The 17,964-nt window shown below is 45.5% G+C and overlaps 1 protein-coding gene across 1 annotated transcript in view; it reads right to left on the reverse strand.

The window, feature by feature from the left end:
* Positions 1-17,683, reverse strand: part of KIN (Kin17 DNA and RNA binding protein) — a 78,163-nt gene extending 60,480 nt beyond the window's left edge. The window contains exons 1-5 of the mRNA XM_063926819.1: positions 17,465-17,683; positions 14,226-14,320; positions 14,041-14,084; positions 13,064-13,186; positions 12,502-12,683 (exon numbers count right to left, since the gene is read on the reverse strand). Of these exons, the coding sequence (XP_063782889.1) occupies positions 12,502-12,683; positions 13,064-13,186; positions 14,041-14,084; positions 14,226-14,320; positions 17,465-17,578 (558 nt within the window). The 5' untranslated portion in view covers positions 17,579-17,683. The remainder of the gene's footprint in view (positions 1-12,501; positions 12,684-13,063; positions 13,187-14,040; positions 14,085-14,225; positions 14,321-17,464) is intronic.
* Positions 17,684-17,964: the final 281 nt, after the last annotated feature.

Consider the following 17,964-nt stretch of genomic DNA (forward strand, 5'->3'; position numbering starts at 1 on the left):
GTCATTGTCGCTCAGCGCAGGTCCCTCCTGCGGCTGAGCAGTGTGATAGCTTTTGCCGCGGCTGGGGTCCTGGTGCCGCTGGCGGCTGCCGTGAGGTGATGGGATCCCTGCCGCTTCCTCTGGAGCCCCTGTGCCTGGCTTCACTGGGATTCTTACGTGCTGGCACCAACTATGTCATAGCAGGAGTGCGGACATATCTGGAGCCCCACAGGTTGCTGTCCGCCGGCAGTATATAGTGGTTCCAGTGGGTGCTGAGCACTGTGCCTCCTGCACTAATGAGGTACTGTTACTCCTGGAACGGGTGTCTCAGTGTCTAAGCCTTAGAGCTCTGATTCAGCTGCCCCCACTGCTGCAGTCAATCTTGGTGGGCCTGTGGCATAGTGGTATCCAGTTGCTGCCATCAAGTTGGGAAATCGAGACCTGTTTATATGCGTGTCACAGGACTACCTTTTACTAGCAAGCTCACCATATAGACACAGTGCCTACTGCGGGAAAGCCCAGCTTTGTTCTGCCACACAGTTCTTGCTATATCTATGTGCTATTGGATGTGGTTTGCTGTATGGTGCTCTTTCTGAGGAAACAGGGCAGGGTACTTTGCTCTCACAGGGGCCCCACTGCTTTTGTCTTGAAACACCTTTCCTGCTTCTCTGATGCTCCCGTCTGCCGAGTGAGCAACTGCTCCTTAGTGTATCCACTGAGCCTCAAGATGCCTGCTGCTATGTGAATATGTCTATGATTTAGGGGGAAAGGGGGGTCGTGATGAGTGACATCCTTTTACTCTTGTACAAGCCTTTAATGTGATAACATCTGGTGATATGTGAGAGTTCTCTTCTGCTATCCATATGCCGAGGCGACGTGCTAGTACATCCTCTGCGGCCACTCCAGTCCAGTCTAAATCTACCACTGCATTTCAAAGCCTGTTCGGAACCTCCTCGCCTACTGCACTTACTCCTTTGACGCATACGTCGCCTATAATGGCCTCCGACATCTCGGAGGATGCCCATACCCCGGAGGTCCATTCTCCATCCACAATCTCAATTGGTGAGTCTGGAGATCACCGAAATACTGAACCATCTCCGTACCCTTCCTACTAGGCGAGACTTACAACATGACTTACAATCTCTTGAGCAGAGGATTCAGGAAGCGGTCAAGATTCGGATGGACTCTCTCCAAGCCGACCTAACTCAGGTGGGTCACCATGTGGTCTCTCTTGAAGAACACAAGGGCGCGGTTGTCTCTAAATTATCTTATGTTGATACAATGATTGATCGACAGAATGGCTTATTGATTGATATGCAAATGAAACTCGATGACCTGGATAATAGAGGGCGTCGCAATAACTTGAGGGTCAGAGGTGTACCTGAGGACGTCCCACAGGACGGCATAGTGGACGCCCTTACGGAAAAATTTTAACGAGTTGTGGGGTCGGACCCGAACGAAGATATTAAGTTTGATCGTGCTCACAGAGCTCTACGTCCCAAGGGCTTACCATCGGAACGTCCCAGGGACATTATTTGTCGCTTACACTTCTTCACCGTTAAAGAAAGAATTGTGCAACATGCACGCCGAGCTGGGGATATTGATTTTAATGGGAACTCCATCCAAATATTCCAGGACCTCTCTTGGCATACTTTGCAACAACGAAGGCTGCTTCGTCCCGATTGAGGAGCTACGCAAGAAGAATCTCAAAATCCGGTGGGGATACCCCTTGAGCGTTCTCGTTTCTCATGACGGCGTAACTCACACAGTGCAGATGACCGCGGATGTCCCATCATTTTGTACAGCCTTGGGCCTTCCCCCAGTTGCCCTGCCAAATTGGTTGGACCTTCCTCTCTCATCCGCACTGCCTCAACCTCGGCGGGAGAGATGGCAAACGGATCACACCTCAAGGAGTAGGAGGAGGAGAAGAAATTCTTTGGCTAAGGAAACCTCTGATGTCTTCTGAGAAGGACTTATTCTACTTCGCTTTGTATCTTTGCTGTTTTTTTGTATTTCGCCCTTCCTATTATTGGGAGGTCTGTTTGTATTCATATAGATGTGTTCTATGGATGTTATCTTTGGGTTTCTAGTACTCTCATTCTTTTTCCAATTAGGTCTTTGCCTAGTATACCTCTATCTATAGTACTACATTTTGCACGGTGATAGCTTAGTCTCTTCTTCTCTCCCTCTCTCCTCCTCCCCTTGCAGTCACAGGATAATAGTTATCGTTCCCAGTTCGGACAACAGCCCGGTTTATTAACAGTTAGTCGGTCACTCTTACATAGACCTACTGATATTTGTATTGCTTGATATACTCTCTAAAGGTTATCTCCAGACCCATTTATTGTTAGGGTCTGCTTAGATGTCGCAACACATGTTTTCCCCCCTGAACTCCCCAATTTTCTTCCCTGTTGTATATATGGTGCCTATGGACCCATTAGGGGTTTTCCTAGCACCCTCTACAGGGTCTGCTCCGTCCAAGACTCTGTCTTGGCGGACTACGCTTGTTCTTCTTTATGTTTCCTGGTTGCTTTCCTGTCTGATTATCTCTCCTACTCTTTTCTCTGCCCTCCTTTTTACTTTTCTCTCCACTCGGCCTAGGAGGGATGCCCTCTTAATGTGTTACGTCCTTACATGGTTTTCTAATGGCTAACTTAAAATTATTATCAAACAATGTCAAGGGTCTTATTGTGCCAGAGAAACGTTCACGTTTGTTACATACCCTACAACACAGATAGGCTATATCTATTCTTTCTTCAGGAGACTCATTTTAAAAAGGGACATGCTCCACATTTGTCTTCTCGCTATTACCCTACTGGGTTTTTCAATCATTTTTCCGGGGCTAAGGCTCGGGGGGTAGCTATTCTCTTTTCCAAATTTCTGCAGCTTTCCGATGTACAAGAGGTCTCGATTGGTGATGGAAGGGGTATGCTGGTGAAGGTAATCATTGCATCACAACGTTATACTTTTGTCAACTTGTATGTGCCTAACACTGGTCAGTCTCGATTTTTACGTAAATTCCTGGAATTTGAGTCTCATATTGAGGGCATACTGGTAGTTGGTGGGGATTTCAACTGGGCCCTTGAACCGCTCTTGGACACGTCCTCTGGGGCTCCTCGAGCCTCATACCGGGAAGCGAGAAGATTTAGGGAAATTCTACATGAGTTTCAATTAGTTGACTCATGGGAGGTTATTACATCCTGCAGAGAGGGATTATAAATCCCCCCCCCCCCCCACATGGGTCGTATTCACATTGATTATTTGTGTACTGCTCATTCCCATTTGGATGTATTGCTTGAGGCAACCATTGGACAGATTACGGGTTCCGATCACACTCCTATTACGGTTACTTTGCACAATGCCTACGCGAGGCCTCGGCAGTGGCGTTGGAGGTTAAACGAACAACTCCTGACAGACTCTCACTGCAGAACTCAACTATTGAGCTTCATAGAAGATTATGTGGCGTCCAATGTCACGGCCGATGTCTCTCCAATTACGATCTGGGAAGCCCACAAATGTGTTTTCTGTGGCCGATGCATCCAATCTGGAACGTTTCTTAAGAAGCAGAAACTAGAGTGCAGAGACGCCCTTTTGACTAAAATCAAAACTCTAGAGCTGGCCCATAAAACCTCTGGAGATTCAGATGTTTTTGTTCAATTACAAACTGCCAGAACGTCCATAAATTCCTTGCTTAATGATGGGGTCAATAGGGCGTATAGGTGCAGATATACCTCTTTTAGCCTGGAAAGATGTTGGCAAGATCCCTCCGAGCACAGAGAACCTTAACGTACATACAAAAAATGAAGGATTCCTCTGGGACTATTCGTGCTACTAACGAGGGGATTGCCTCCGTTTTCCATGAGTATTACTCTGAACTTTATAATCTTACTCGGAACTGCACAGACTCGCTCTCTTGGGCTCATAAGGCTGACATCTTGCAGTTCCTTGAGGATGTTGATTTCCCCTCTCTTCCGGAAGCTGTGTCACAGGCTCTTGATTCCCCATTCACTGAAGATGAACTGAGAGAGGCTATTTAGACTTCCCCCAAAGGGAAAAGTCCGGGTCCCGACGGCTTCCCTATAGCTTACTATAAGGCTTTCCAGGACCAATTGGTCCCCCTGCTGCTGAGGGCGTGTAATGCGGTTTCTCCCCAGGTGCAGTTCTCCAACCAATCTCTCTCTGCACATATTACGGTGATCCCCAAAGAGGGTAAGGACCCCTGTATAGCGGCAAGTTATAGGTCTCTTTCTCTGCTAAACGTGAACATTAAACTTTATGCCAAGTTGATAGCTGGCCGCTTGAAACCTCTCCTCCCTGGCCTCATCCACTCTGATCAAGTAGGCTTTGTTCCGGGTCGTGAGGCTAGTGATAATACAATTAAGGTTATTGATTTGATTTCTTACGCGTCTACTAATAATAATATCCCTTTGGTCATTTTGTCAACAGAAGCCGGAAAAGCGCTTTGACAGGATTGATTGGGACTTTATGGAGGGAGTGTTGCGGAGACTGGGTTTGGGGGAGACTTTCATGAGTAGGACACTGGCTCTATACAAAGCACCCTCAGCGCAGGTATGAATTAATGGTATCTTGTCCAAAGTAGTGCATATTACGAATGGTACAAGACAAGGCTGCCCTCTCTCGCTGGTGATCTTTGTCCTTTGTATGGAAGCACTGGCAAAGGCAATTAGGGCTAATTCAGATATCTCGGCCGTGATATTAGGGCCGCAGGTTTATAAATTGAGCCTTTTCGCTGACGACCTGCTGGCGTCCATCACTAATCCAACGATCTCCCTGCCAAATTTGATGAGGATATTCCATCGTTTTAATACTCTCTCGAATTTTAAGATTAACTACTCCAAGTCTGTGGCCCTGAACATCACCGCACCGGATGAGATGGTTGAGATTCCTTCCAAATCATTCCCCTTTAAGTGGACCTCTTCACATCTCCAATATTCAGGGATTCAGATTCCCAACCAACTTCCTAAACTATTTGATCTAAACTTTGCCCCAATGCTTAAGAAGATAAAGGGCAACCTGTCCCGGTGGTTTCCAGAGAGGATCTCATGGTTGAGTCGGATTAATGTTGTCAAAATGAATGTCCTTCCTAGGTTTCTTTATTTGTTCCAATACGATCCCAATACTCCTCCCACCACGATTTCTCTCCGCTTTGCACAATACTTTACGTGATTACATGTGGGGAGGGAGGAAACCTAGGTTCAAACATCAGACTCTCTTTAGACGTAAATCCCAAGGGGGTAGGCAATCGCCGATGTTCTCGGCATACTACCAAGCATCTATGCTAAGTAGGGTATTGGAATGGACGAGAAATTCATGTGATAAACAGTGGGTCTCAATTGAATCACTCTCCACCAACTCCCATTTGAATCTGGTACCCTGGTTATCAAAAGTGAGGTCTACTGACCACCCAACTGTAGGTCCTACGTTATTGTTGTGGAGGAGGTTGCAAGAGAAAATGAAGATCGCGTCACCAATAGCCCAGTTGATCCCTGTTGCCCATAATCCCGCATTTATACCAGGTACTGTAGAGAAGGCTGCTGCTCCTTGGAAATCAGCGGGGGTTACTAGGATTTATAATTTTATACAGGGAGGTTGTCTTAAATCATTTGAGACATTGTTGGCGGACACAGATCTACATAAGTCGGATTATTGGTTTTTATGTACAGGTCCGCCACTTTATTTACTCTTTGGGGAAATCAGGTGTATGGGACAAAGAACTGACCATGTTTGAGAAACTTTGTGTGCAATCGCAATCCCCAACTCATACTATTTCCTCCATATACCAAATTCTTCTCTCAGCAATCCTACCCTCTAGTCCGACTTATCAAGAGCAATGGGACAAGGATTTCCTACTTAAGGGGCTGGAAGTCAACTGGACTAAGGTATACCAAGTGACCAGTGCATGCTCAACCAGCATGGATGTGGTGGAGAACCAATTTAAACTATTATCTCGTTGGTACCGTTGCCCCACTGTTGTACATAAATATTGCCCTGGGGTGTCTCCAATGTGTTGGAGATGCAGCCTGGAACTAGGGTTCATGCAGCACATTTGGTAGGACTGTTCGTGGATAACCCCTTTTTGGAAGGGACTACAAAAAATTGCTGCTGAGGTTTTGGGTCTCCCTGTCCCTTCGGGCCCTGATTTTTGGTTACTTTCCCACACTGATATACAACTCTCTAAATATAAGAAGTCTTTACCAAGACACATGAACAATGCTGCGAGCAGTTGTCCCAGTATGTTGGCGCTCGTCGTCTCCCCCTACTGTGTGGGACTGGTGCCTACGCATGGATTTTTATATGTCCATGGACTAAATATATTATTCCATACTCGAAAGACACGGTATATGTGGCTTTGTGGTTCAGCTGGTTGGACTTTAAACGATCGCCGTCCTTTCTGGCTATAGTTCCTGAGTCACCTCATCTGTAGTACAGGACGTGGTTTACCATGTCTTTAGTTCAATTTTGGGATCCTATTGCTTCTTTCCTTGTCCTCCTTGCGATTGGTTGTGTAATATTGGTGGTGTCAGCTATTGATTAAACAACCCTCATGTTGGTTCCCTTCAGCCGAGTGGATTTCTCCCTCTCTTTCTTCTACCTTCTTTGTTCTCTGTTTCCCCTCATTTCCTTTTTTTCCACTTCTCAATGGTTTTTCTGCTTACTTTTGTATTTGTTAGAACTTGATGCTTCTTATTTTATTTGTTCTCTTAAGACGCATGTACGTTATTGATTTTTTGTTTTTTTCTGGATATGTACTTTGGAGGACCGTACTATGTGTTCTCAAGTCTTTATATTTTTTCTACTGTATAGTACACGTTTGCATTTATATTGTATTTGTTATGTGACTGATTTGCTCTGACAAACCTTTTCCTGAAAATAAAGAATTTCTAATATAATAAGAATTTACTTACCGATAATTCTATTTCTCGGAGTCCGTAGTGGATGCTGGGGTTCCTGAAAGGACCATGGGGAATAGCGGCTCCGCAGGAGACAGGGCACAAAAGTAAAGCTTTCCGATCAGGTGGTGTGCACTGGCTCCTCCCCCTATGACCCTCCTCCAAGCCAGTTAGGTACTGTGCCCGGACGAGCGTACACAATAAGGGAGGAATTTTGAATCCCGGGTAAGACTCATACCAGCCACACCAATCACACCGTACAACTTGTGATCTAAACCCAGTTAACAGTATGATAACAGCGGAGCCTCTGAAAAGATGGCTCACAACAATAATAACCCGATTTTTGTAACTATGTACAAGTATTGCAGATAATCCGCACTTGGGATGGGCGCCCAGCATCCACTACGGACTCCGAGAAATAGAATTATCGGTAAGTAAATTCTTATTTTCTCTATCGTCCTAGTGGATGCTGGGGTTCCTGAAAGGACCATGGGGATTATACCAAAGCTCCCAAACGGGCGGGAGAGTGCGGATGACTCTGCAGCACCGAATGAGAGAACTCCAGGTCCTCCTTAGCCAGGGTATCAAATTTGTAGAATTTAGCAAACGTGTTTGCCCCTGACCAAGTAGCTGCTCGGCAAAGTTGTAAAGCCGAGACCCCTCGGGCAGCCGCCCAAGATGAGCCCACCTTCCTTGTGGAATGGGCATTTACATATTTTGGCTGTGGCAGGCCTGCCACAGAATGTGCAAGCTGAATTGTATTACACATCCAACTAGCAATAGTCTGCTTAGAAGCAAGAGCACCCAGTTTGTTGGGTGCATACAGGATAACAGCAAGTCAGTTTTCCTGACTCCAGCCGTCCTGGAACATATTTTCAGGGCCCTGACAACATCTAGCAACTTGGAGTCCTCCAAGTCCCTAGTAGGTGCAAGGCACCACAATAAGCTGGTTCAGGTGAAACACTGACACCACCTTAGGGAGAGAACTGGGGACGAGTCCGCAGCTCTGCCCTGTCCGAATGGACAAACAGATATGGGCTTTTTTGAGAAAAAACCACCAATTTGACACTCGCCTGGTCCAGGCCAGGGCCAAGAGCATGGTCACTTTTCATGTGAGATGCTTCAAATCCACAGATTTGACTGGTTTTAAACCAATGTGATTTGAGGAATCCCAGAACTACGTTGAGATCCCACAGTGCCACTGGAGGCACAAAAGGGGGTTGTATATGCAATACTCCCTTGACAAACTTCTGGACTTCAGGAACTGAAGCCAATTCTTTCTGGAAGAAAATCGACAGGGCCGAAATTTGAACCTTAATGGACCCCAATTTGAGGCCCATAGACACTCCTGTTTGCAGGAAATGCAGGAAACGACCGAGTTGAAATTTCTTTGTGGGGCCTTCCTGGCCTCACACCACGCAACATATTTTCGCCACATGTGGTGATAATGTTGTGCGGTCACCTCCTTTCTGGCTTTGACCAGGGTAGGAATGACCTCTTCCGGAATGCCTTTTTCCCTTAGGATCCGGCTTTCCACCGCCATGCCGACAAACGCAGCTGCGGTAAGTCTTGGAACAGACATGGTACTTGCTGAAGCAAGTCCCTTCTTAGCGGCAGAGGCCATAAGACCTCTGTAAGCATCTCTTGAAGTTCCGGGTACCAAGTCCTTCTTGGCCAATCCGGAGCCATGAGTATAGTTCTTACTCCTCTACGTCTTATAATTCTCAGCACCTTAGGTATGAGAAGCAGAGGAGGGAACACATACACCGACTGGTACACCCACGGTGTTACCAGAACGTCCACAGCTATTGCCTGAGGGTCTCTTGACCTGGCGCAATACCTGTCCCGTTTTTTGTTCAGACGGGACGCCATCATGTCCACCTTTGGTATTTCCCAACGGTTTACAATCATGTGGAAAAAACTTCCACTCTCCCGGGTGGAGGTCGTGCCTGCTGAGGAAGTCTGCTTCCCAGTTTCCATTCCCGGGATGAAACACTGCTGACAGTGCTATCACATGATTTTCCGCCCAGCGAAAAGTCCTTGCAGTTTTTGCCATTGCCCTCCTGCTTCTTGTGTCGCCCTGTCTGTTTACGTGGGCGACTGCCGTGATGTTTTTCCCACTGGATCAATACCGGCTGACCTTGAAGCAGAGGTCTTGCTAAGCTTAGAGCATTATAAATTTACCCTTAGCTCCAGTATATTTATGTGGAGAAAAGTCTCCAGACTTGATCACACTCCCTGGAAATTTTTTCCTTGTGTGACTGCTCCCCAGCCTCTCGGGCTGGGCTCCGTGGTCACCAGCATCCAATCCTGAATGCCGAATCTGCGGCCCTCTAGAAGATGAGCACTCTATAACCACCACAGGAGAGACACCCTTGTCCTTGGATATAGGGTTATCCGCTGATGCATCTGAAGATGCGATCCGGACCATTTGTCCAGCAGATCCCACTGAAAAGTTCTTGCGTGAAATCTGCCGAATGGAATTGCTTCGTAGGAAGCCACCATTTTTACCAGGACCCTTGTGCAATGATGCACTGTTTTTAGGAGGTTCCTGACTAGCTCGGATAACTCCCTGGCTTTCTCTTCCGGGAGAAACACCTTTTTCTGGACTGTGTCCAGAATCATCCCTAGGCACAGCAGACGTGTCGTCGGGATCAGCTGCGATTTTGGAATATTTAGAATCCACCCGTGCTGTTGTAGCAGTATCCGAGATAGTGCTACTCCGACCTCCAACTGTTCCCTGGACTATGCCCTTATCAGGAGATCGTCCAAGTAAGGGATAATTAAGACGCCTTTTCTTCGAAGAAGAATCATCATTTCGGCCATTACCTTGGTAAAGACCCGGGGTGCCGTGGACAATCCAAACGGCAGCGTCTGAAACTGATAGTGACAGTTCTGCACCACGAACCTGAGGTACCCTTAGTGAGAAGGGCAAATTTGGGACATAGAGGTAAGCATCCCTGATGTCCCGGGACACTATATAGTCCCCTTCTTCCTGGTTCGTTATCACTGCTCTGAGTGACTCCATCTTGATTTGAACCTTTGTAAGTGTTCAAAAAAATTTTTAGAATAAGTCTCACCTAGCCTTCTGGCTTCAGTACCACAATATAGTGTGGAATAATACCCCTTTTCTTGTAGTAGGAGGGGTAATTTAATTATCACCTGCTGGGAATACAGCTTGTGAATTTTTTCCCATACTGCCTCCTTGTCGGAGGGAGACCTTGGTAAAGCAGACTTCAGGAGCCTGCGAAGGGGAAACGTCTCGACATTCCAATCTGTACCCCTGGGATACTACTTGTAGGATCCAGGGGTCCTGTACGGTCTCAGCGCCATGCTGAGAACTTGTCAGAAGCGGTGGAACGCTTCTGTTCCTGGGAATGGGCTGCCTGCTGCAGTCTTCTTCCCTTTCCTCTATCCCTGGGCAGATATGATCTTATAGGGACGAAAGGACTGAGGCTGAAAAGACGGTGTCTTTTTCTGCAGAGATGTGACTTAGGGTAAAAACGGCGGATTTTCCAGCAGTTGCCGTGGCCACCAGGTCCGATGGACCGACCCCAAATAACTCCTCTTCCTTTATACGGCAATACACCTTTGTGCCGTTTGGAATCTGCATCACCTGACCACTGTCGTGTCCATAACATCTTCTGGCAGATATGGACATCGCATTTACTCTTGATGCCAGAGTGCAAATATCCCTCTGTGCATCTCGCATATATAGAAATGCATCCTTTAAATGCTCTATAGTCAATAAAATACTGTCCCTGTCAAGGGTATCAATATTTTTAGTCAGGGAATCCGACCAAGCCACCCCAGCTCTGCACATCCAGGCTGAGGCGATCGCTGGTCGCAGTATAACACCAGTATGTGTGTATATACTTTTTATGATATTTTCCAGCCTCCTGTCAGCTGGTCCTTGAGGACGGCCCTATCTATAGACGGTACCGCCACTTGTTTTGATAAGCGTGTGAGCGCCTTATCCACCCTAAGGGGTGTTTCCCAACGCGCCCTAACTTCTGGCGGGAAAGGGTATACCGCCCATAATTTTCTATCGGGGGGAACCCACGCATCATCACACACTTTATTTAATTTATCTGATTCAGGAAAAACTACGGTAGTTTTTTCACATCCCACATAATACCCTCTTTTGTGGTACTTGTAGTATCAGAAATATGAAACACCTCCTTCATTGAATTTAACGTGTGGCCCTAATAAGGAATACGTTTGTTTATTCACCGTCGACACTGGATTCAGTGTCCCTGTCTGTGTCTGTGTCGACCGACTAAAGTAAACGGGCGTTTTAAAACCCCTGACGGTGTTTTTGAGACGTCTGGACCGGTACTAATTGTTTGTCGGCCGTCTCATGTCGTCAACCGACCTTGCAGCGTGTTGACATTATCACGTAATTCCCTAAATAAGCCATCCATTCCGGTGTCGACTCCCTAGAGAGTGACATCACCATTACAGGCAATTGCTCCGCCTCCTCACCAACATCGTCCTCATACATGTCGACACACACGTACCGACACACAGCACACACACAGGGAATGCTCTGATAGAGGACAGGACCCACTAGCCCTTTGGAGAGACAGAGGGAGAGTTTACCAGCACACACCAAAAACGCTATAATTATATAGGGACAACCTTATATAAGTGTTTTCCCTTATAGCATCTTTTTTATATATTTCTAACGCCAAATTAGTGCCCCCCCTCTCTGTTTTAACCCTGTTTCTGTAGTGCAGTGCAGGGGAGAGCCTGGGAGCCTTCCCTCCAGCCTTTCTGTGAGGGAAAATGGCGCTGTGTGCTGAGGAGATAGGCCCCGCCCCTTTTTCGGCGGCCTCGTCTCCCGCTCTTAACGGATTCTGGCAGGGGTTAAATATCTCCATATAGCCTCCGGAGGCTATATGTGAGGTATTTTTAGCCAAAATAGGTATTCATTTGCCTCCCAGGGCGCCCCCCTCCCAGCGCCCTGCACCCTCAGTGACTGCCGTGTGAAGTGTGCTGAGAGGAAAATGGCGCACAGCTGCAGTGCTGTGCGCTACCTTTAGAAGACTGAGGAGTCTTCTGCCGCCGATTCTGGACCTCTTCTTACTTCAGCATCTGCAAGGGGGCCGGCGGCAAGGCTCCGGTGACCATCCAGGCTGTACCTGTGATCGTCCCTCTGGAGCTGATGTCCAGTAGCCAAGAAGCCAATCCATCCTGCACGCAGGTGAGTTCACTTCTTCTCCCCTAAGTCCCTCGTTGCAGTGATCCTGTTGCCAGCAGGACTCACTGTAAAATAAAAAACCTAAGCTAAACTTTTCTAAGCAGCTCTTTAGGAGAGCCACCTAGATTGCACCCTTCTCGGCCGGGCACAAAAATCTAACTGGCTTGGAGGAGGGTCATAGGGGGAGGAGCCAGTGCACACCACCTGATCGGAAAGCTTTACTTTTGTGCCCTGTCTCCTGCGGAGCCGCTATTCCCCATGGTCCTTTCAGGAACCCCAGCATCCACTAGGACGATAGAGAAATATATATATATATATACTGTATCAGAAGATTGTAGTTGAGTGCAGCACTGAACCTGAAGCTACAACAATGTAAGAGATTATTACATCTTGCTGGAGTAAACACACCTGTTCTTTTTCACCTTTGCCCCTTTTAACTTGCTCCTCGATAAATTTGAAAGTCCTTTCCTCATCATCAAGATCTTGCTTCTTCTTTTTCTCTTGTTCCTGCTGCCTCTGGATGGTTTCTGGATCCCGGTCTATGTACTGAACGTACCAGCCTTTTGGGGTTTCATCCACTTTACACATACCTAAGGAGACATAAAAAGTAATAATCTTTATTATACTGTACAGCTTAATGATAAGCAATGCAAAGTTCAAGAAGCAGAGAAGAGTCCCACACAGAAGTGGGCCAAAGTGGTATTAGATCGTTTTCTGCAAATAGTGGGAAGACACTCCACATGGAATGGAGAAAAGCCTTCATATTCAACCAAAAACTAGGCAATATGCCAAATTCTGAATTTTTAACTCACTATGCTACAGTATGCCTTTATGGATTATTCCTATTCAATAGGTATACCAATATGTCTGTTATACATAACCATATAAATATATTTCATGGGGGATTCTCAGATCGGGGCGGGTTGAATGTAAAAAACAAAGAAAAACAGTGACAGTACAAGTTACTTACCTTCTCTGCCCAGCCACTTTGTAAAGTCTGTTAGCGTCTCCCACTGTGTAGCGTTCATATGTATGTGTTCTCTGTGACTGATGTACTCATTGTAGACAATGTTATTGTGCACCCTCTTAGTTCCTTGGGACAAAGAAATATAGTTTTAAAGCAAAAATATATATTTTGAACTACATTGTATCCTAACACACCAAGCATTACAGCAGAACTAACTGATAAATGAAAAGAAATATGAAGCAGTTTTTTGGGGTTTTTTTTTTTATAAAGAATGTTCAATGAAAACAATGAAATATAAAGGAACATGACATATGCAAAGACCATAGAAATTAGAAAATGTTTAAGTCCAGTAATGAAGAGGAAACAAAACCTAAGTAACCCTAAGTAAACCTAAGTAAACTTGTATCCAGAGTCCTATTTTTATTAAAAGCCTATACTGGTAAACAGGGTTTCAGACTTTATTTTTAGAGACAGCCATTTGTGTATTTAAAATTTAGAACTTGTATATTTTTTTTTTATTATTATATTTTATTTTTATTTTATTTTATTATTTTTTTGAATTTTTTTTTGGGGGGGTTTGGTTTTTCAGCATCTTGAATAATTATTTATGTTAATAAATATTGGCATCTTTCTTTAATGTAAAGGAGAATGGGCATCATTGTATTAATAAGCTTGGATGCCTGAAATGCCAGCGGTAAATGTAGAAGACTCCAAAAGTTCTTCAGCCAATTTTGTTTTAACAGAAAATGCTATTAGTAAGGGAACCAGTATGTTAAGCAGCAGGTAATATTCAGCGAATTGTGCAAACACATTAAAGAGAGCATTTTTTTCCAAGTATAAACATGTTGGAGATTATACATTCATACACAGCCACAGATTGAAGCATATGTATCTCTGAAAATGTACATTTTTTGCAAAACTGAGATTAGCTTTCCACTTTAAAAAGTAACAAACTTTTAGAAAACTTTAGCTCTACTCACCAAACCGTCTTCTCAGAAGTTCCAAAAACTCAGTGCGGAATTCACTATAGGAAGAATAAAAAAAGAAAAGAAATACGGAATAAAGCCTAAATATTACATGGCATGGGAAGGCAGATTCAAGAGGCTGTACTGTGCATATGAAGCATCCAGTTATCAATTATCATATTACCAATGTGGATACTCACTCAGAGAAATAATCCATAAACTGCTGTGGATTCTCAGAAGCCAGCAGCAGCTGTCTCTGGTGGGACTCTGACATGCAGTGACATTTGAAGCCATTCTTACAAAAAGAAGAAAAAAAAACCCATAAGTCAAGGTCTTTAATTCCTTTACTGAGAAAATTATTATTATTCTGAGCTTTGTATTTATAATATGTTAATCAGGTATGTCACATAAGCGATCATAAATACACAAATCAATGAACATTTAATATGTACATTCTGGCACCAGAATGCAATAGTTATACAATCCTAATAAGTGTCCCAGCAGTTTGCATTCCTGTTGCTACTGGTCACATGACCGGTGTGTGGCAGCACTGAGCGCTTCACTCATCCGGGAGCATGTGACAACTCATTCATCTCATTGGAGCAACCGAGACAAAACTGTCCAATTCTCAGCTCTTCTGCACAAGACATCTCTTAGGCGCCCTACACATTAGGCGATGTGCCGCCGAGGTGCCCGACGGCCGATACGGCCGACCCGGCGGCGGAGGGGCAGTGACGGGGGTTAGTGAAGTTTCTTCACTCCCCCCGTCACCCGGCTCCATAGACGTGCAGGCAAATATGGACGATCTCGTCCATATTGGCCTGCATGCACAGCCGACATGTCACCAGCGATGAACGAGCGCGGGGCCGCGCATCGTTCATCGCTGGTGACTCCACACTGCACGATATGAACGTTATCTCGTTCATTAATGAACGAGATCGTTCATATCGTGCAGTGCTATCGGCATGTGTGTAGGGCCTATAACAGCAACTACTAATACATGATTACTTTGCAATTCACTGACTACACCAGAAGTTTTCAAACGTGGTCCTCAAGGCAGCCCAACAGTCCAGGTTTTATTCATGCTTGGCCACAGGTGAATAAATGAATACCGTAGTCAAGTTGATTTAACCATCTGTGCTGAGCCATGGATATATTTAAAACCTGGACCGTTGGGGTGCCTTAAGCACAGCGTTTGAGAACCTCTGGACTACACACAAGGTTATCTTGACTACAGGTGGTATGAATGGACATGTAGGATGAGATCCTCTTATTATTTATTACCAGTTATTTATATAGTGCACACATATTCCGCAGCGCTTTACAGAGAATACTTGGCCATTCACATCAGTCCCTGCTCCAGTGGAGCTTACAATCTATATTCCCTACCACATGTACACACACACACATTCATTCTACGGTTAATTTTGTAGGGAACCAATTAACCTACCAGTATATATTTGGATTGTGGGAGGAAACCGGAGTACCTGGAGGAACACCTACGCAAGTACGGGGAGAATATACAAACTCCTCACAGAGCCATGGTGGGAATCGAACCCATGACCTCCGTGCTGTGAGGCAGTGATGCTAACTATTACACATCCTCCTCTGTAAACCTTCTGCCCAACCCTACACCACTCACATGCTGCCCACCTCATGCATAATGGTCTTCAACAGCTGGAGGGCAGAGAAAGGGTGGCACAGCAGGCCTAAGCCAATTATGGACACCTATCTTTAATTGCATAAGTTAATGCTTGTGTATAGGGCAGTAAGACTTTGGTCATCAAGCACTGGCTCATCGCTTTTTTTTTCAGAACAGGTTGTGTGGGATAAATAAAAATGACATCCAATATTATGCACAAAATTAGTTTGTGACAATATTTTATATAACAAATTATATATTATGTATAAGTTTAGAAAATAAAGTCAGCGATTTGTGCCACATAGTGGAAGGTAAAAAAAAATGCAAATAGTAACCTGCCACAGAACAGGAATTCAGTGACAATTTGATACTAATAAACTAGCCGCATTACATCCAATTCACCATGAAATAAATAGAAACTGAGGGAAAGACGACAACCTTTTATTGAGAAGAGAAGACAAAGCTTCACTATCAGATGGAACTCATTTTTACACCAAAAGTCATATTAGGATTATTACATTTATTTATAGAGTGCTCCGGTTTCCACCCATACTCTGAAAACATCCTGGGAGATTACCTGGATTGAATAGATTGTAAATTCTACTGGGGCAGAGACTGATATGAATGGGCAAATATTATCTGTAAAGTGCTGTGGAATAAATATTGTTTCTCCTTAAGCCCCTGCTAATTCAGAGTTTCCCAAAGTCAGGGGTAGATGTATAACATGTTGATATGAGGGGGGAAGTGGTATCAGCGCATATTATGTGCACGGATATTGCTTCCCCCCATGTATTACAATGGTAGTGTGTGTGCAAGGTGCAGCCCCTGTAATTATCAGCGCTGCTATCAGGATGCAGTCAGCTTCCCGACGGACGGAAACCCAGTGCTGGAAACACTGACGCTGGAATCCCGTCCGCTGCAGGAACATTGGCGTCTAAATCGCTACAGGACTCGGGATCCCGGCGTCTAAATACCAATGCTTGGAATCCCAATCCTTCTTTCAGGGTTAGTCACATAGAAGGGGAGGTTAGGGTTAGGCACCAAGCGGGGAGGGTTAGGCACCCACAAGGGAGGGTAAGGTAGGGAACAGGTCAGGGTTAGGGGGCTTTCAGGATTCTGGTGGCCGGGACACCGTTATTGGTATGCTGACCGCCAGGATCCCAACCATTGGAAAATCATAACGAACCCATGCTATCTTTAAGATAGTGTGCCAATGTGCGGGGAAATATAAGAACGGTCGGTGGCACTGAGCGTTCCGACAGCCATGGACATGTATACAGTGAACAATACAGTTTTTCTTCTCCCAATACAACTGTAGGTGCCGCTAAGGGATTTCTGAAAGAGTGAGAATGCACTTCGACACACAGGTACTTTAACTCTCTCCCTCTTCGACAAACGTGTTTTTAATACATGCTGGCGTTAAGTTGAACTAGAGGTGAACCAGATCGTTACGCTTAACAGCCGGAGCATGTATGTTAACACATCTACCCCTCAGTCCATAAGGACTGTGTACAATGACACTGGCACAGAAGGTGGCCCTGGCAGAAGTGCTTGGTAAGAGGTAATAAGCAGGGTACTGACATTACTTATTATAGTTATTATAAAGACAGCTGAGCAGGTTACTCCAGCACAGCACATAGCAAGTGTTTCCCATTACACTGCCACTGCCTCATGCTCTCTCTGTGTAGCCCTCCACGGCTGACAGATAACTGCGGGCCCGCCAGTGTTGTGGAACTGCAAGTCCCAGTCAGAGGCTGACAGGGCATGCTGGGAAATTTGTAGCTTTCCCCTGCTCACCTCGTCCCGGCACTGCTTCTGGCACATCTGACAGTACCAGCGCAGCTTCTGCAGACCCTTCGATTTGATACGGTTGGCGATCGCCTTCGGACTGAGGAAATCGGACTTCCCCATGGCGGACTGCAATAGCAGCAGCACCCGGTGCCGGCGGACAACAGGATCTAGCGGAAGAGGCTGCTCACATGCGTCACCTCGCAGGCAGGAAGAGCGTCATTGATGTGGAGCGCTGCCATACTGGCGGCCATCATTGTAAAGGGCAATATAAATTAGGTTACAGAGCGCTGCAGTATATAATTTCTACTGGCATCTGCTATTTTTATTATTAATGTTATTTTACATCGGTCTAAAAAGATTCTTCGTTTCTTCATTGATCTGTGAGGTCTATGTATTATGCCTATATAGGTAATGTGGTAAAGAGCCTTAGGCCTGATTCAGAAGTGTATGCTAATTAGGCTTGCCATAATATATCACCCTCCAACTGTACATTTTGGCAGATACAG

Source organism: Pseudophryne corroboree, chromosome 6 (genome assembly GCF_028390025.1).
Source record: "Pseudophryne corroboree isolate aPseCor3 chromosome 6, aPseCor3.hap2, whole genome shotgun sequence".
NCBI classification, from domain to species: Eukaryota; Metazoa; Chordata; class Amphibia; order Anura; family Myobatrachidae; genus Pseudophryne; species Pseudophryne corroboree.